Source organism: Xenopus laevis, chromosome 1L, assembly GCF_017654675.1.
Source record: "Xenopus laevis strain J_2021 chromosome 1L, Xenopus_laevis_v10.1, whole genome shotgun sequence".
Taxonomy (NCBI): Eukaryota; Metazoa; Chordata; class Amphibia; order Anura; family Pipidae; genus Xenopus; species Xenopus laevis.
Window position 1 is genome coordinate 225,369,368 of NC_054371.1, and position 21,122 is coordinate 225,390,489.

The window sequence follows — 21,122 nt, forward strand, 5'->3', positions numbered from 1 at the left end:
AATTTAAGGGATTCAAGTTTTTTTCCAACAAAAACTCGATCGATTCGAGTTTTCAGTTCTTAACCCTAAACTGGCAGATTCAAGTATTTTCTTAAATTAGAAACCATACGAGTTGGGAGTTCAGAGGTTTAAAAAAGCTCACATAGCTCTAATATTTGACCTTTGATAAATAAGCCCCTTAAGGGACAACGATCCAAATTACGGAAAGATCCATTATCCGGAAAACCCCAGGCCCTCAGCGTTCTGATCTATAGAAGGGCCACGGTGCATATATATATATATATATATATATATATACATATATATATATATATATATATATATATATATATATATATATATATATATATATATATATATATAGATATATATATTTCTCTCAACATAAGGAGCTATTCTCAGTGTTTATGTGGAATACTTTGCCTTTAATTCCAGCAGATGGAGGCACAATGGCCTAAGATATAAGTGTGACTGGGAAACCTTTGGAGCATCATAAAGGAGATCTCCAGATCTTTATCTCAAGCCCGTCACTTAGAGGAGCTAACACCACCATGATAGCTTTGAAATCTCTCCGGGCTGAGATGAACCAAACAGATGAACTCCCGGCTAATAAACCCCCAGCGTTGGCTCCTGCACGACGACGATCAATTCTTGGATGTCCACGGGCAAATCTGATGCTGCTGTGATTTACTCTCCCTCCCACCGCTGCTAATGACATTGAAAGCAAAACACCTTGCAGCATGAAAGAGTTGCTTTTTTTTCATTTTTTTGTAAAGCCGTAGCCTACATGGCTTCACTGATAAAAGGGAAAAATCTTATCAATCTGCACAAATGACTACAACATTATTCACCTTGTCCAATGGATAATAGCATAAGCATAAAAAGTATATTTTTAATTACTGAAGTAAAAAGCAACACTTTGAATAACAGTACTATAAAGGCTTATTTTATACATCAAGTTGGTCAGGCTCCCTTTCTGTCAGTCTGTGACATCACTGGGGGCAGATAGTTAGGGGAAGTGCTCAGTTTACTTCTGTTGCACAGAGACAAGAAATATGAGCATTTCCCTCACCTGCCCTGCTGAGTACAAACACTTATCTTAGTCTATCTATCAAGGCGACCAGGCTCCCTTTCTTTTAAGACCCCCATACACAGACCGAGTCAGTGGTTTATTGGCCCATGTTTGGGGCCATTTAACGGGCTTCCCCGATTGATATCTGGTGGAAAATCATCCAGATCTCGATCAGGCAGGTTAAAAAATCCCATCAGATCATGGCCGCATCTGTGCGTTTATGAGGTCCCGCGATCTGATCGTTTGGCCTAGATCGGATCAACCTGATATCGCCCCCGCCTGAATGTGGTCATATCGGGGAGAGATGTCGCCAAACGAGCAGATCTCTACGTCTATGGCCACCTTTTTTTTTTTTATAATCTCTTTTATTTTTCAAAAAATAGATACATTGACAGAGGATAACGTAAATATCTTTTCCAGTATAGAACATTGAAAGTAGAACACATCAGTACAATTCCATGTAGTATAACATACATTAAACTTATTGTTTTGCTCAAGGTTGCAGAAACGAATCCCATGGGGCGTCTATGGCCACCTTAACTGTGTGAGGATATTAGGGATGCACCAGGATTCGGGCTTATTCAGCAGAATCCTTGCGTATGGCCAAATCAAATCAGAATCCTTATTTGCATATGTAAATTAGGCGCAGGAAGGGAAATCACGACTTTTGCCACAAAACAAAGTAAATAAAAAACATTTTTCACACCATTTCCTTCCCCGCCCCTAATTTGCATATGCAAATTAGGATTCAGATTCAATTCGGTATTCGGCCGAACCTTTCACAAAGGATTCAGGAATTTGTCTGAATACCTAAAAGTGGATTTTGCGGCAACCAATCTCCCCAAACGCCTTCCCTGACTCCGCGCCGGCTAAAATGATAAAAAGCCGGCGCTAATCACATGCGGCGATTCGTTTTCCGAAGTCGCCTCAATCTATAATATCACCTAGGATACAGAGCAACAAAGAATAGTCTATAGTTTACTTCTACAGCAGGAATTCAACAAATAAGAGCATTTCCCTCAACTGCCATACTAGAGGTGGCCATACACGGCATACTGTTATCGTTCTGTGATAAACGATCGTATCGTTAAACAATCGTCTGGCGTTTGTTTTACCATACGATATGCCATCCACGGAGAACGATTATATGAACAGATATAATCGTATCGTTTGCCGAAAGAAACAAAAGATTATACATCAACGTACGATGCAATATAAATATATATTGTGGAGGAAGCAGGAAGTACAGCATACAGGAAGTGATGTAAAACATTAGTCATCGGTGGATGGTTTGTGGTTGAAAGTTCCTTTGTGTACGGACGAACGTCGTTCAACAAACGATCTACCGGCTAACAACAAACGATCTGTAGAATGGCTTCATTTATGAATTCAAAGCAAAGAGCTGCACTTGCTATAGTTTTATTAACAACAGTACAAAAGCACAATCCTGTGCTACAATCCTGACATGCGCAAAGAACGATCGTTCTTAAACAAATGTGAATTCATCATCTCATCCGATCAATTTTGCCAACGATAAAGTCGAGACGATCGCTCGTACACCATCAACCATCCGATAAGTTACCGATATTATCGGAACTTTCTGGAATCAGTTGGAAGTAAAAAAAGTAAAAAAATCTGCCCGTGTGTGGCCACATTAAGTCCTTCAAAGGCCAATCTACGAAGCGATCCGGGCTCCATTTCTTTCAGTCTGTGACATTGTGGAAAGTAGAGAGCAAGCTCCCAGATAGGCAAGACATTAGAAAGCATTTCCCTCATCTGGCTTGCTGAGGACTTTAAAGCTATCTTGGTCTATCTATCAAGCTTTCCAGGCTCCCTTTCCGTCAGGGACATCACAGAGAAGAACAGTCAATTTATGTTGCTGCAGAGAGACAAGAAATAAGAGCACTTCCCTCAAAGGTCCCCCCTCCAACGTTTAACTTGGCTTATCTATCAAGCTGTCCAGGCTCCATTTGTGAGAGCAGATAAATAGTTTACTTTAATTGCAGAGAAAGAAAGATGAAAATAAAGCACTTTCCTCAAATGATCCTGCCCCGAAACTAAACCAAGGAATGTGGCCATAAATAGAGCCTGAAGCGGTGATGTCAGACAATGAACTTATCCTCCTGTTTCTCTTTTATAAGAGCAGAACTGATGGGACGGAGACATCAAGTCCTGCTTAAATTTTTTTTTAAAGGTACAGGTACCAGAAACCCGTTATCCAGAAGGCTCCGGATTATGGAAAGGTTGTCTCCCATAGACTCCATTTTATCCAAATTTTTTACCTTGTACTTGATCCCAGCTAAGATATACTTAATCCTTATTGGAAGCAAAACCAGCCTATTGGGTTTATTTAATGTTTATATGATTTTCTAGTAGACTTAAGGTATGAAGATCCAAATTATAGAAAGATCATTTTATCCGGAAAACCCCAGGTCCTGAGCAATCTGGATAACAGGTCCCATTCCTGTTTTGCAAAACCTAGTTAGCTAAATGGCGATGTTGAAACAGACGAGAGAATGGTATGGCAACTCCCACTACGACTTCAAGCCTATAACATGGGTAGTTTTTCTGTTTAATTCCAAGGACAATGTGCCTTGACATTAGGGGGGGTTATTTACTAAACTCTGGTTTGCGCTTTTTGCGCCAAAAACTTGAATTTTTCATTTTTTTGAGTGATGTAGCCAACCGAATCCGAAAATCCGCCATCTCAGAACTGGTGAGTTTGTATTTAAGTTGATGGCAGAGGATCCCTATCCTATTTTGAAGTTTCTGTGGTCTGCGCTGGAATTAGCTTGAAAATCCAACCATTTCGGACAAAAAAAATAGCTTTTCTGGAAAAAGCCCCCCCATCAAGCCATTTCGGGGAAAAAAACTTTGGATTTTTGCTCGATTATATGGAATTTTTACCCGAAACGATTAAATCGAGCATTTTTAATAATAATAAAGAAGGTAAAATCGGGTATAGCTTTTTTTTTTAAATTTAAATATTGAGATCAATTCGGATTTTAGTAAATAACCCCCTAGGTCTTCCCAACATGCTCTCCCTCCCCATTTAAGAACAATATGTCTTGACATTAGGGGGGTTATTTACTAAACTCTGGTTGCGCTATTTGGGCCAAAACTTGAATTTTTCATTTTTCTTTTTAACACTCAATTGTTTTGAGATTTATTAAAGCCTGATGCAGCCAATCGAATCTGAAAATCCGCCATCTACGACCTGCCAAGGTTGTATATAAGTCAATGGCAGACGACCCCTATACTATTTTGAAGTTTCTGTGGTCTGCGATGGAATTAGCTTGGAAATCCAAGCATTTTGGGCTTTTCGGACAAAAAGCCTCCCCAAAAAAAAATCAAGCCATTTCGGGAAAAAAACTACAAAGTTAGATCTTCGCTCAATTTTATCGTTTTTTTACCCGAAATGATTAAAACAAGCTTTTTTAATAACAAATAAGGTAAAATAGGTATGGGAGTTTATGTGCCCGATTGCCAACCAAATCCAAAAATCGCCATCTCAGACCTGCCGAGGTTGTATATAAGTCAATGGCAGAGATCCCTATCCTATTTTGAAATTTCTGTGGTCTGAGCTGGAATTAGCTCGAAAATCCCACCATTTAGGACAAAAAAAATTGGGCTTTTTGGGAAAAAGCCTCCCCCCAAAAAAATGAAGCCATTTGGTGGAAAAAAAAACTACCAAGTTGGATTTTCGCTTGATTTTATCGAGTTTTCACCCGAAACGATTGAATCAAAGTTTTTTAATAATAAATAAGGTGAAATCGGGTATGGGAGTTTGCAGGGTTTTGTGATTGCAGCAGTGCAGCGTGGCAAAGACATGACAGAAATGCAAAGTGGAGCACACTGGCAGCTCCGACAGAACACAGCCAAGACTTTGCTGGAATAACAAAGGCGCTTCCTAATTTTAGGCAGAGCCAAGGCTGAAAAAAAAAAATGAAAAACTGAAAAAAAAAGAAATTTCTGCATTGGTGTGTGACTCACAGCGTCCGTTGGGAATGTGAGGCGGGAGGAGAGTATGTGCATAATGTCGCCCTGCCTGCAGCTTTTCCACAGCCGAGACCACTTCAATAGCACAGGCCACATTCATTAAAAAGCCTGGCCGCGTTCCAGCAGGGAAAATTGAAGCAGTATATTTATTACGTTTTGCTCAAATAAATCTGAAAACGTGTGAATCATATCCCTCGGAGAGATGGGGGGGGGAAGAGAAATAAACAGTCTCCGGCTAATAACGTACATAGAGAATATGATGAAGAACAAATACATTTTAAAGTCGATATGAAACCAGCTCCTTCCCTGCGGATGTGCCGATAGGATCGTTCTCGCTTTGTCACCCCCCAATATCGTCCCCCCTGCTCTCTGCAGATTTCCAAAAATAGATATTTTTGTAAGGAAGGGCTTAAAGGGAGAAATATATACATTTTATTTATGGTTCTCCTTAAATAAACAGTAATGTATAAGGTCATACAAGACTTTGCTTACAGACATTTTCACATTCATACACGAGTGGGAGTTACAGTACTGCTGGCGTACATAGAGGCATTGTCTACAGTTTCAACTTTATTGAAAAATAAGAGTAGGTAGACACAGAAATCTGATATACAGAGTCTCAGCCATAAAGCAGGACAGGACTGCTGCTTACAATGGGGATCAGATAGGATCTGTGCAGCCACTGGGACAGAATGTTCTGTTATGCAGATAGCTAGAATCTCAGCTGCCATAAAGCAGGACAGCACTGCTGCTTACAATGGGGATCAGATAGGATCTGTGCAGCCACTGGGATAGAATGCTCTGTTATACAGATAGCTAGAATCTCAGCTGCCATAAAGCAGGACAGCACTGCTGCTTACAATGGGGATCAGATAGGATCTGTGCAGCCACTGGGACAGAATGTTCTGTTATACAGATAGCTAGAATCTCAGCTGCCATAAAGCAGGTCAGGACTGCTGCTTACAATGGGGATCAGATAGGATCTGTGCAGCCACTGGGACAGAATGCTCTGTTATACAGATAGCTAGAATCTCAGCTGCCATAAAGCAGGACAGCACTGCTGCTTACAATGGGGATCAGATAGGATCTGTGCAGCCACTGGGACAGAATGTTCTGTTTTACAGATAGCTAGAATCTCAGCTGCCATAAAGCAGGTCAGGACTGCTGCTTACAATGGGGATCAGATAGGATCTGTGCAGCCACTGGGACAGAATGTTCTGTTATACAGATAGCTAGAATCTCAGCTGCCATAAAGCAGGACAGCACTGCTGCTTACAATGGGGATCAGATAGGATCTGTGCAGCCACTGGGACAGAATGTTCTGTTTTACAGATAGCTAGAATCTCAGCTGCCATAAAGCAGGACAGGACTGCTGCTTACAATGGGGATCAGACAGGATCTGTGCAGCCACTGGGACAGAATGTTCTGTTTTACAGATAGCTAGAATCTCAGCTGCCATAAAGCAGGGCAGGACTGCTGCTTACAATGGGGATCAGATAGGATCTGTGCAGCCAGTGGGACAGAATGCTCTGTTATACAGATAGCTAGAATCTCAGCTGCCATAAAGCAGGACAGGACTGCTGCTTACAATGGGGATCAGATAGGATCTGTGCAGCCACTGGGACAGAATGCTCTGTTATACAGATAGCTAGAATCTCAGCAGCCATAAAGCAGGACAGGACTGCTGCTTACAATGGGGATCAGATAGGACCTGTGCAGCCACTGGGACAGAATGCTCTGTTATACAGATAGCTAGAATCTCAGCAGCCATAAAGCAGGACAGGACTGTTGCTTACAATGGGGATCAGACAGGATCTGTGCAGCCACTGGGACAGAATGTTCTGTTATACAGATAGCTAGAATCTCAGCTGCCATAAAGCAGGGCAGGACTGCTGCTTACAATGGGGATCAGATAGGATCTGTGCAGCCACTGGGACAGAATGCTCTGTTATACAGATAGCTAGAATCTCAGCTGCCATAAAGCAGGACAGAACTGCTGCTTACAATGGGGATCGGATAAGATCTGTGCAGCCACTGGGACAGAATGCTCTGTTATACAGATAGCTAGAATCTCAGCTGCCATAAAGCAGGACAGGACTGCTGCTTACAATGGGGATCGGATAAGATCTGTGCAGCCACTGGGACAGAATGCTCTGTTATACAGATAGCTAGAATCTCAGCTGCCATAAAGCAGGACAGGACTGCTGCTTACAATGGGGATCGGATAAGATCTGTGCAGCCACTGGGACAGAATGCTCTGTTATACAGATAGCTAGAATCTCAGCTGCCATAAAGCAGGACAGGACTGCTGCTTACAATGGGGATCAGATAGGATCTGTGCAGCCACTGGGACAGAATGCTCTGTTATACAGATAGCTAGAATCTCAGCTGCCATAAAGCAGGACAGGACTGCTGCTTACAATGGGGATCAGATAGGATCTGTGCAGCCACTGGGACAGAATGTTCTGTTATACAGATAGCTAGAATCTCAGCTGCCATAAAGCAGGACAGGACTGCTGCTTACAATGGGGATCAGATAGGATCTGTGCAGCCACTGGGACAGAATGCCTGGCAAGCTTTATGGCCATGATCACTTGTCAGGCTGAGGGTAGGTGCTCCTGAGAGCCAGAAACTGGGTATCGAGGGCATAGTTGGTACAGGCTTGGCAGGTAAGACTAATTGGCACAGAATATAATGGCCCGGCTCCCAAGAAGCTGAAATTAATTCCTCCATGGAAAATTACCAGGAGCAAAATACCATTTTAACCACAAAACGTATTTCTTGCTGAAAAGCCGGAAAGTTTTTTTTTTTTTTTTAGCTCTAGGAACTTTCCCAAAACAAATAGATCAAAAAAATACATCTATACCCAAGAGATTGAAAAACACAAAATCGGAGATGCTTTTCTAGAAGAACGTTCGCCCACGTTGGCTGGGCCGTTAGACGGGGCATCAGCAGACGACAACCGCAGGGATCGGCTGAACTCTTATTCACCTGCGTTACCATTGAGACTTGGCAAGGGTCACCTGGAGCCGGGAAAAGCAAGCCGGTCCTTGGCACGTCATGAAAGCGACTGAGAAGATGGCTCTAATGCCAAGGGCCAGGAGGGAAACTCCAGTTACCCATGAACAGTCTCTCGGAGGGCAGATTTAATATCCAGCCATTCAGCAATAGAACCGCCATTTAGGCTGTGGCATTGATACCGTCTGCATGGGCACCAGAATATTTTACCTGTTTAATGAAGACTGGGTTTGACTAATTGCTTGAGACTCTCTTTTCATAAAAACAAGATGGGAACTAATCATCTTTCATGGTTCCAAGTGAGTTGTGACGTAGATGATGGCACATATCAATTGCACACCTCAATTGCATAATATAAACATCGAAGATCTCTTCCTCTGCAGAAGACCTTGTTTGGTGAGCCCTCGGCTACCTAGTCTATGAGTATCCAAGCAGTGGCTCCTCGCCAGAGCAAGCTCAAGCAGAAGTTACCCGTGTGATACTGTGCTACTCAAATCAAATCAAGATTGAAACTGTATCACAAAATACTATTTATAGTGGAGTAACAATAAATCAACATCAAAGCCCCAGACACAAAAGGATGAGTTTTCAATAGATAATTACCTTGTTGGTCATGAATGGCACAGCAGCCTTCCAGAACTGATACACAGTTACTGTTTTCTAAAGTATCAGTTTAGGATGACTGCTTTCTCTATGTTACCTAAAGGAACCATGGGCGTTGATGACATTTTTCTAAGTGCTTCTTTGGTCAGTGCATTGTCTCTGCAACAAGCTCAAGTTGAAGGCTCGACAGTTAAATATTTTATGGGCCTTGGGGTAGAGTAACCAGTTGGCTCACAATAAGTTAAGTTCCATTTGGACACGCTATACTTTAGCAACTGCTGGGTCTGCTCTTGCTATTGTTACACTGTTCTTGCACCTTTTAATCTGCCTTAGCCAAAAGTTCTAATCACTGCCTACAAGTTATCTGGGTCTATTGCCCGAAGCACCATGATCTGGCTGCCCATGTGTCTCACTGCGTAGCTCCCTGGACTGTCAACCCTCATGTCTTTTTGGAGGGTGCAGAAAGTGTGTAGACTTTAATGCATGTGGTGTTTTGGTCTCCTGCAGTATTAAGAGTCATATATAATTTGTAATTTGCATGCAGGCAACTCATTTCCCCTGCTGCAAAGGGCCAAGAGAGGCAAATCTCAAAATCAAAACAGCCCAAGGGTCTACAGGTAGAGAGATCTCTCCCTCTGTCCCATATGAGTATAACAAAGCAGTGTTTTAATTTAGTTGTATTTAAAATGTGGAACATGAGTGCTCAAGGTGTGCTAGGGTACTCATGGTGCATGCCATGCTTGTCTAATAAGGACAATATTTGGAGTAGCTCCCATGCTTAAAGGGGCTATATATAGACCACCTGATGCTCTAATACATGTTTTGATGCACCATCCTAAAATGCCATCAGATTTCTACTTATTCTCAAATAATCAATAAAGAGAAACTCATGAAGGTCTTAAGAGCTTGAGGACAATCATTTTGAGGGGCCAAATCCAGCCCCTTGACCTCCAGGGTTTGAAACCTACTTTTTATTTCACATCTGAAGAATCTTTTCTATAGAATACTTCCAGTTTGGTGAGCTCGGGTCTTGTATTTAGAACCACCTATTTTCAACCGTACAGCTCTATAAATGAACGTATTGTGACGAAAAAGGAACCTACATCTCAGAAACTTGAATAAGGATTGCCGACAGTCGTGTCTGGACATTTTCTTCGGAATACTGCGGCCCTCACGGTTGAAAGCAGTAATCACAGAAGAATAAACTATCGACAACAGAAACCTACAATTTGACATTTATACCTTCTGAGGAAAAAAGCAAAGAACATTGTGTAACATGAAGGATCTGCCAGCAGTTTGTGACTTGGACGCTAAAGCGCATTCCTTAGGGTACATCACCACAATTTCATTTTATTTGATAGACTGTTATAAAGAAAACACAAAAAAATCACAAATCAGGATAGGTTTCTCGTGTCTCCGATTAGAAATGTCCATTGTTCTACATGCACAGGATTTCTTTGGCTAGCCAAAGGGTAATATCACTTACTCTTAAAAGATAGCTCGGCTGCCGAATAAGTGTCAGATTTTTTTTTTCCCCCCGTTATTCTAACAGAAAACAAATCAATCCCATATGTACAGAGGTCCCGTAGACATATACATATCTGATGTACAACCATGAGCTCATAAAACGGTCCTTTAAAGCTTAATACTCAACTGGGCAGACTGGCAGTCCCCTGGTTACAGAAAGGGCTTCCAGTAACCACAAAGCTAAATTTCAGGAAGTGGCTCGATGAATGATTTAAAAGAAAGGGATAAGCAAATATCATGTGTTTCTTAAAACACTTAGGGGGCAGCTTAACAAGAGTGCCACAACACCGTAGTAGAGGTTGCAGTAAGACACGTAGATCAAGTTCAAGCCGTTGAAGAAGGAACATAAAAGAACTCCAAAGAGGCATTAGTGAATTTAACCACCACTGCAAAATGTGCGTTACCCCATTACAACCACCATCCAATCAATAACCACAGACGCTTTGTACAGCAAATAAATACAACTTAATTTGTATTTAAAGAAACGTATCCACAAAAGACATTGCCATTTCCATAAGTAAGGACTGTACTTTACTCATAAGAGCTAGCCCAGATTTTTTCCTATTTTGGGATGAGTGAGCTCTCTTCAAGGACTCTCAACTGACCTTAGTCATGCTTATACAATTTATACAAAAACAATAATAAAAAAAAAAAGTCTAAAAGAAATGACTGAAAATCTATTCTCCCCAAGTCTAGAGTAAAGAGTTAGTTTTGTGACTACGTGGTCACTTTTTGGGATACATCCATACGGCGTCTTCAGAGGCAATGGCTATTCTTAGTACTACTTTTTTGCTTTTTTTGTGATTCAATGTGTTTTCAGATAACTTATCCAAAACTAGACATTCAATACCTTCAACAAAGTTTAAGAAATACAAAAACCTGAGAAGTACCCTAGTCTCCTCCATAGGCCTCCCTCCCAGTTGCCAAATGGTATAACTTGGGACTCGCCAAACAGCAGCTATACCTTTTGCCTGGCCAAAAAAGCAAAGTAGTTCAATGGGATTGGCAAGTACCATCTCAAGCTGCTTTGTGTCCTTTTCGCTGTGGTTGCAGACACAAGCTCCAGAGCGGCTTCAAATGCATGTAGGACCGGAAGCAGTGCGAAATAGTATCTACCAACTACGTTACTCAACTATACATTTTTTACCCATAGCTGCTGCTTGATTTGCCTTCAGGAGTGGGATTCAGAAATGGGTATAAGGCCTGTAGAGAGAGCTGGGCTCTTCTCAGGCTTCTGTTCTATTTTAAGAAACACACCTACTATTGTCAAATGAGAATAAAGCCAAGTGGTCATGGGTTGGTAGACTATAAAACAGCATTCTATTTCTAAAGGAGAAGTGTTGAAGGACAATGGATAAGGTTGGAAGAACGTTCGAAAAGAAGGGGTGGTTTGTGGGCAGAAAGAAGACTGGGAAGCAACTTGAACAATGCAAGGAGCTATCTTCTGGGGGACACTAAGTAAATCCTACCAGTTTGTGTTGAGGTTACGAAGTTATGTTTTAAAAATAGCACCAATAACTTGAGAGGAATCCATTGATAAATATCTTATTTCTGGCCTATGTGTTGACAGTTTTGTTTCACCAAAATTCCTAGGAACAGAACAAGGAATTTCCAGCAAGTCTTCTGAAAGGACATCTTACAGCTTAGGGGCTAGACACACAGGTCACTCAGAAGGTTAGCATAACAAAAACATTGTCAGGAAACTGCAGGGGTCCTTCAAAAAATAACCTACATGGACATTGTTTCCTTTAGGTTGATGAAGCGGTGGCAGGGTTTTTTTCTGGTGCTATGCCAGATGTAGTTGGCATTTAAACCACTCAGAAAGTCCAAAAAAAAATCATCAGAATACTAGAACTTATTGAATCAGTTTGCTTATCTCTAACAAAAATACCATCCTGATTTTTTTAAAAAGTCATAGTTTATAAAGAAATGTATCTGACATCAGGAAACACTCATACAATGAGCAAGTCAACAAACGCTAATGTTCTGCTTGACACACAATTAAAACAAGTTTTCTTTATGTATTTCAAGAGAAGTGAAACAAACTATTTGATATCAACTAGGAAAAAAAAAACCCCTTTGATTGCACCTGGCATCTGTTTATGAGCCGCTTTACCACAAGACAAAGGTCTCAGCACAAAGCTATTCCTTTTTTTTATCTCGCCATAATTTAGCCAGGCAAACGAGACTTTTTTTTTTAATGCATATCGTGAAGACAACCTTCGTTCCGAAATGGATATTAAACAAAATGTGGACTTTAGGTCACAATAAAATATGTAGTACAATTAATCATGATGAGGTCAAATAAACCTATCATGTGCCAGCTCTTGAGAATCTTATCTTCTAATTGGTGTGCCCTTGTGGTTTGGGAACTTAAAACAAGATGGTTTCTGAGGTTTTGATTGCTTCGTGTGAAAAACAGGAAACTTTGTTGATCTTTGTCTGGGTGTCACCAAAACCTCTAAGACTGTTCTTTATTATCTGCCTAGAGATGGGCAGTCAAAAGAAAGTGGTACAGTTAGGATACTTTTAGGGGTTTACAAGCTTTTTTTTTTTTTTTTTAAATAAATGCAACCTCTGAATGATGAACAATAAAGGAAACAGTTTTAATTATGGTTAATTCATATTTCAACACATTTAATAAAAAAAAAACATTTGTATGTTTATTACAAATGCTAATTAGAAATATTTGGAAACCAAGACCAGTTTGACCACATCAAATTTCAGCCTGAGATCCCATTGGGAGCCTTAACCTGCCTAAACTTTTATTAAACCCAACTTCAGTTGGATTCAAAAATAAAATATTACTTGGTGGTTGGATGAAAGCCACCAGTTCAGAAATGTACACTATATGGCCAAAAGCATCCAGACACCTAAGCTAAAATGGCCTGTCCTCAGGTGGAACACTGCTGAGTCTCAAACTATTGCCAGAACCACTGTCAGCACAAGAACAAATTCATAGGCAGGGAGAGGTTTTATGGGTAATCAGAGGCAAAGAAAACTACGATCACCATGAACAATGCCACAAGTCAAATGAATTGGTGCTGGGCTTTGGAGAAGTGGAAATCCTTTGGAGTGATCCATGACATTTCTACAACTGCCAGAAAAGTCGGTTTGGCAGATGCCAGGAAATGCCTACCTGTCTTATTGTAGAATACCGACAGTAAAAGTTTGGTGGTGGAGAAGTAACGGTAAAGGGGTTTGTGCTAAGGACTATGGTTCCAGTAAAAGCAGACCTAAATCCTTCAACAGGTAAAGGCAATATCAACAATTATGTGCTTCTTACTTTGCGTCACCAGTTTAGGGAAGGTTCTTTCACGTTTCACAAGTTGGCAGGTGGGAGTGGGGGAACTTAGGTTGGAAGGCTAGAGCTTTATGAAGATCAGCCAAATGAACCCTGGTGGGATGAATTAGAACCCAAACTGGGAGCAATGCCTGATCCCCAACATCAGGGCCCAACCTCACTAATGCACTTGTGGCTGAAGTGAAGCAAAATGTTCCAACATCTAGTGGGACATCCTACAGAAGTGTAGGGGCTTTTATAGGGTCAAAGGCAACTTCTTATTAATCCCTTTGGTTTTGGAATGTGATGTTGGACAGGAATGGATACTTTTTGTCATATCGATCAAGTGAGCTAATGCAACTTATGGAAGCCATCGCAACAATTGTGAAATTCAACAGAAACGACACTAAAAGCAATAGCTATTCAACTATTTCTGGGTTTGTTTGTAAAACTGGCCATAGACGTGCAGATTTAGCCTTATGGCCGATGCATTGAAATTTCCCGACCTACAACTAGCCAGATTAAATAAAGTAGTAAAAAGAACAAATCAGACAATGTTCTGGCCATTAATTGACAGAAAGCAATCGTACGAAAGTTATGTCTGACAAATAGTAGTGACAGTGACCCATTGATATTGTCAGATAAGCAAAACACGCAGAGATATTATGGTTAGCCGACTGATCGCCGTGGTACGATAAATGTCAGGGCGATTCACACACTGTCCGAAAATCGTATGAACCTTAGTTTCGTACGACTTTATCTTTGCGTCTATGGGCAGATTAATGGGGCAGGGAATGCTTGCAACTTATGTAATGAAACAGGTGACCCAGCACCATCATGGAATTATAAATGTGCAAGCCATGTAGATTCTATGTCTCCTGGGTTATATTCAGAATCTTCAAGTGTGCAAGGTCTCAGCAGTGATATAACTTAGTTCCAGCAATACTAAACCTCAGACATAAAGCAGGACAGGACGGCTGCTTACAATGGGCATCAAAAAGAATTCATGATTAATGTTAAATAATACTTTGTAACCAACATAAGCTCAACACAAGAAATATTGAACGGCAGCACTGTGAGGCTCTCATTCCCATCACTGGCTCCAGCGAATCCTTAATGAGTACGGCAGACGAAAATAATTTACGCCCTTCAGCTTGCGATCGAGCTCCAAAGAAGTCCATTTAATTATCGCTTCATTTCTAATGCTGTTTTTAATTAAGAGAAGAACATATTCCAATTGAACTTTGCGTAATATCTTTGCACAAAATGGGCACCCAAGTTGTAATCACGAAACCAATGCTCTGGCTAATGACGCTGACTTTTTTTTATTTTTTATTTCATCAACCAAATTAACTGTAATAAGCACGGTTTTAATTACAAAAAAATTTCAAAGTGTAAATGTCATTAAATGGACATTGTATCATACACTAAGCTATGAAAGAAAGGGAGAACCTGGGCCAGAATTAAGCTGACTGGAAAGAAGTCTTTGCCATTGTCAGAATTTTGACCAGAATTCAATATCTTTGCTCAGATTGTTGCTAGTTCAAATTTAAAGGGGTATGTTAACATTTTATAAAACTACATCTTTAGTCTCTTCCAACAGTTACCTGCATTTAAAAATATATAGTCTCATCAGTGCTGTAATCTCTCTTCATCAAGCCGGGACTACATTTACACTTAAATCGAAGGGGTTCACAGACATGAGTATTTCACAAGCAACTTTAAAGTTCCCATTGTTTGAAGTGCAAAAATTATTAATTTGTGAGCTGCTTGAGCCCTTGAAGCCCTTTCCATACCATCCAACCATCATCACAAGGTCTAAAACACTCAAGAGGACAAATATTTTGGGTAAATCCTGCTCATCTGTTCCCCATCAAAAAACCTTAAGGCTACCCCCCCCCCCCTTTAACTTAACAGTTTTAACACTGCCTTACAGCCACATCCACTAGCCTCAAACTTAAACTTCAGCCTCCAACTGGCCAGTTACTAATGGGACTTCTTCCATGCTCTGTCTCTCCACTTCTCCTCTTAAGTCACCAGAGCCCAATAGATGCTTCTGAGAAGTCAAAAATGAATGGAACCAGTAAATAAAGCTGGAAAATGTGAGTTTACCTAGCTTGGTAGGGTTTTAGCACTGAAATGGCAAAAATAATCTTTATGTAAAATTACAACAGATTATTTTGACTGTTGCAAAATTAAGATCTCACCTGGTGCTGCAGAATTGAAGGCATTTCGGTCCTTCCTGTTGATCCTAAATGACTGAATGTCTCTCTCTCTATAAGATCCAAAACCTTCAAAGCTCCTCCTTTTACCGCTTAGATCACAGTCCCTTTTTTCATTTGCCGAACTCATTTCAAGAAACAGGTCGGAAGAGTCTCCCCTGGCACAGAAGTCATTATTTCCAGCATATTTTTTCAGACAGCTATCAACAGATTCACCGTTTAGGTCCGCTTTCTCTTTCGACGATGGCCAATGCTGAGCATCAGAAAGCGACAACGATGAAAGGGTATCAACCTCAAAACTACTCTTTGACCCCCTTTGTCCAGTTTCTAAATGTTGATGCTTCTGCTTGTCTTTATGCTTGCTTTTCTCACTTATGGAGGAATGGTCTTTGCCAGACGGGTTAAGCTTTTCACTTGCTATATGACTTGAAAAGCTGGCAGCCTTGCCTGAAAAAAGGCTGCCGAATTCACTGTGTCCCCCTAGGATACGATCATCCTTATGTTTGTGCTTATGCTTGTGCTTCCTTTTGTGAAGTCGGCTACTTGAAAGACCAACTCCAGATGTTTTGGAAGTAGCCAAAGACGACTGCATATCACCTAGCCCCATTCCTACAGAGGGTTGAAGATGTATTCCATGTTTTGTTTTATGCTTGGCAGCAGTAGGCATCTTCATATGAGAGCTTGTGTGAAATTGAGGTGGTGGTACAGAGGGCCTCATAAATGGAGAAGTTGCCCCTAGAGTGTGGGACAGATACAACGGAGCTGGATACTGACCATAATAACCAAGGTTCATCATAGGCATTGATGTGTAAGGCATTCCATATGGTGCATAGTAACTTCCGCTGGGAATAGGGTATCCGAACCCTTGTAAAAAAGGCACCTTTGTCATGGTGTCATTGGTTTTGGCAGGTCTACCACGCTTTTTCTTCGATTTCATGTCAGAGGTCCTGCGAAGGTAAAGTAATGGGTCATACTGTATATATGGCACAGGGTAATAATGGTCAAAATTAATCCTGAATATGCTTGGATAAGGATTTTCATGGTAGAACGTATAGCTTCGGTGGGAGATTCTGAAGACTTGAAATTTATTGATGAGGTCCTCAAGGTCCGCCAGAAATTGCAGGTTGTCCCTGTTCTGCAGACTTTTCCTCTTTCTCTTGTGCTTTGGTTTTTTACTACTTTCATGGACGAGAAAGTTGTCAACGATGAGATGTTTCGGTCGGTGGCCATGCTTGCTCTTTGTGCTGGTGTCTGATGGCGTAACCTCTGGATTGTCCAGAGAACAGAAGTCAAAAGAGTACCTTCTGCGGGATTCAGAGCTTTTCTCGGCTTGATCTGAAGTGCTATTATTATCTGTACCGATTCCACTGTCACTCGGTATGGTTTCTTCACTGTGTGACTCGCTTATTGGTGACAGCGTGACCTCTTTGAGGGAGCTTATCTCACATAAATGAGAAGGAGACAGAGCCATTAATCTTGGTGGAGACAACTTCCACGAACTGCCATGTAGTAGTCCTTTCTGGGTTTTTGTTGGAAGAGCACTGATTGGCTGAAGATTTGGCATAGTTTTTAAATCGGAAAATATTGTATCTGTGTTGGCAGGACTGAGATTACAGTTTGAACCTATTAGCTGTGTCGTAATTGAGTGAAGAGCTGCTGGTGAAGACGCCACAAGTGACTGCAAGTTTGAAGGCACTGCTGGGTTTTCAGGCTGGCTGGAAACAGGCCTTGAATGTTTAATGGCTGTTCTGTGATCATTTTGTAGAGGTATCTGCTCTGCTCTGGGTTTTCTTCCCCTTTTCTTGCCAATGTAGATTGTTCCCCTCTTGCTAACATTGATCTGCTTGCCTAATCTAGCATCTAAAGTTGTGGCTACAGTTGCTATTGCATTTGCTTGGGGCTGGGCTTTTGATTTCAATGCAATGCTGTTTGAGCACGACAAAATTTGGTTTAAAATATTCTTCCTTTTGAGCGTTTTCATCTTATTAATGGTTTTTATTGTTTTCTTATCTAGCATTCCCAGCTTACTCACTTTTTTGTTAAATTCTAATTCGCTGATTGATCTTTCCATGGATGGATTTATCTGAACCAGTTCAGAGAGGTTGTGCCTCCCTTTTCTCTTCTTGATACCAGGAAACTCTCTGTTAAGTGGGCTTACGGGGCTAGTTGATGTGCCCTCGTGGATAGTTTCTACAGTGAGCAAGGGTTGTTTCTTTGGTCGACCCCTCTTTTTCTTGGTTGGAGTAATTACTGTAAGGCTATCTGTGTTGGTATAAAGTGGGCTGGATGGTGTTATTGGGTAGGCAGAGGGAGGTTCAACCACAATTTTTTCCGAGGCAGAGTTGTCATTGCTGTTACTGGCTTTTGGCTTGAGGTTTGCCCATCGTTTCTTTGATGCCAGTTTTGGATGCGGTAATTCTGGTGTTTTTGATTTTGCCATTCCTGAAATGGCTTTGGAAGGTGGTAATGAAGTGGCTACCTTCTGGAGACAAGACAAGCCACTCATTAAAGCTTTTCCACCATTACTCTCAAGTAACTTTGATGGAAGATCACTACCAAAAACTTTACCCTGTTTCAGAACTCTGCTGTCTTTCTTGCTTGCCAGCATCTGACCAATCATTTGGTGGCTTGCTTCGTTGATGATCATTCGTCCTAAAGACTGATCTTCCTGTACCTTTTTATCCCCAGGAGGTTTAACATGGGGTTTCTTCTTCCTTTTGTTGGCAGATGCATCAGCGGTGGTAGTTTTCATTGGCATAGTTAATCTGACATGGCTTGAGTCACTTTCACAACTGTTTCCAGAAGATACATCCTGTCGCTGTGGTGGTGCTGGTAATTTATTATCTGTAGGGTTTGGATCTTTTTTGCTTTCCGCCATATCATGACTTTTGGGTTCGACTGCTTTTGAGTTATTTTTGCCCCACTCACTCTCCTTAACCTGCACGGTTTGATTTAAATCTTTCTTTCCAACTTTTTTCTTTGCATTTCCAGATTGCTCAGGAGCCTCCCCAAGGCTGTTTTTCTTGTCCCCTGAGGGCGAGAGCCCATTACAATCAAGAACATTGCTAGTTGAAGACCCAGTGCTGATGTTAGCAGCTGATGGCATTGTACTAACATTGGCAATTTCCTTTGCATTTGATAAATGATTCCAAATGCTACCCACATTCGATTTCTTTGACTGAGTTTTAAATGGAGTGACGGCTTCTGCACTTTGGGTCTTGGTGACACTAGATGCTTCTTTGCAAGACTCAACATCAGTAACACTACTCTGCGTCGTTGGCCCAGAGTCTGATTTTGCCAGCCAGTCGAGATGGTGCTGGTTACTTTTCTGCTGGTGCTTTGGTTTTAAGGAGTCGTTGGTGATATCTGAAGGGGTGCTGGAGTCGAAATGCACGGTAGAATGCTTCTGTGATTTCTCATGCACCTACAAAGACAATAGAAAGAAAAGTGATTAGAAAGAAACACAAACATAAAAAAAAAAACAGCTAAGTATGATTTACAAATTCCATAGATGGTATATCCCTTCTATGAGCTATTAATGGTATCAGAGGCAACCTTTATCTGGGTTTGGTGATGGCATCCTGTAACTGGACCGGCCAAGGTGGGGGCCAATACTTTCATAAAAACTGGAATTATATCAACCTATAAAGCTCTTTCCACCTACTTTCTGCTTCTTCCCTGAACTCTGTGCCCTCCTCTCTTCTCCATTTCTTCTCTACGTGCCCCCTACAATCCTTCCTTGTTTTTCATGGCCAATCCACTCTGCACCCTCTCTCCCAATACACTAGGCATCTACAATCTCCATGACCTGCCTCTTCTAAGCTTTGTTCTCATCTCTTTCACTGCCTTCTCCTCATGACTTCTCCGATCCTAGTAATCTCACTGCTTCTATCTCCTACCCCTTCTGGTCTTCGTTTGCGCCCTCCACATATCCTTTCCGCTCCTTCTTATGGATAAGCCTCTACCCCTCCTTTCCATTACTCACAAGCCATTAGTTGGGGATCTAGGTTAATTATTTAGTACTATGGTATCTCTCCAAAAAGGACATGGGAGAAATTTAGAGGGCTGTGCCACCCTTTAACAACCCTATGATCTTAGAATGGCCCCCTATTTCACAAGGCCATGCAAATCTTTGTGGGCTTCCAGTAAAAAGGTTACCAAACACGATGACAAAAACAACGAATCCCAATGTTAAAGTGAAACTGCAAGAGTAAAGGTGGCCATAGACATGACAATTACGATCTCTCCTGGAAAAAGATCGTTCATTTCAATACACACGTGTGGAGCTGAATCATCAGATATGGTAGAAACAATAGAATTCTACCTGTATTCAACGATTCACCACTAACAATGGCCGATGTTCGGGTGCCTTCAAAGGCGCCCAATCAAAATTTTCCGTCGGCCGGATTGATGAGCAGACCGTTATCCAATTCGTCTGCAGATATCGGTCGGCTCGTCTCCCACCATACACACACGAAAATTAATTTTATACGATATTATTGGTGCTTCTATGACCACCTTTAACAGCAAGTTCATAAAACTTAAAAGGAAATTAGTTATTCCGTCGCCTCTTAATATTTCGTTAAACACATGCCACAGGGGGAACGAAAGCAGAGACAATGCGTACATTGGCATTACTTGAGAACGTTCCATTTCTTATGCTTTTAAATATGTTTCATGAACATTCCTAATTAGAAAAGGAACCCAAACGAGCAGGCACAAATAAATGTTGTCAGCTATAAAGTATTTTCGTGCCGTGAGTCATAAAGATCCCGCAGAGGAAGTCACCTGATGCTGTTGGTACACGGTGTGCCAAATGCAAGAGAACAGGCAATAAATCATCTGTAATGAATGCATCCAAAGCTATTTTCTTGCAGAGCTATCTGTACGGCTCAGTCTCTGAACCTTTGTTCCCTCTGCTCAACTCTGGCTTTATTTAACGACTTCCCCGCTCTGCATTTTTTTTTAATGAATAAAAACTATTTTTTTTTTTTATAAAATAGAAAATCCCGGGGAACAGCAGGTGGGTTGCACCTGAGGCCGTCGCATTTCTCCCTGCCCAACCTCTATGTAAAGATTTATCAGCATGGTTGTCGGGTAATTATTAGCGTCTAATTATGGCAGACGAGAATTAATCACACAGTTTTTAACCTATTACACACGGCTGCCATTAGTCTCCGGGGAGTAATTAACACACATTTTAATACCTTACGGATTTCTTTTCTAGCTCAGATATAAGGCGACGAGACTGTAACATTCCCAAACACAGAGATGACAGGAATGAAAGTCAAGTAACATTTGAGATGTCCTGTGGGATCGAGAAAACCAATATGGCGGCTCCCATGCAAAAAAAGAAAATACAGGTATGGGATAATGTATCCGGAAACCTGTTCTCCAA

At 41.2% G+C, this 21,122-nt stretch overlaps 1 protein-coding gene across 2 annotated transcripts in view; it reads right to left on the minus strand.

Annotated features, from left to right (window-relative positions):
• setbp1.L (SET binding protein 1 L homeolog) overlaps nucleotides 1-21,122 on the minus strand; it is a 136,911-nt gene that overhangs the window by 10,609 nt on the left and 105,180 nt on the right. For both annotated transcript variants that reach the window (XM_018267187.2, XM_018267191.2), the window contains exon 4: nucleotides 15,710-19,148. In XM_018267187.2, coding sequence (XP_018122676.1) covers nucleotides 15,710-19,148 — 3,439 coding nt within the window. The remainder of the gene's footprint in view (nucleotides 1-15,709; nucleotides 19,149-21,122) is intronic.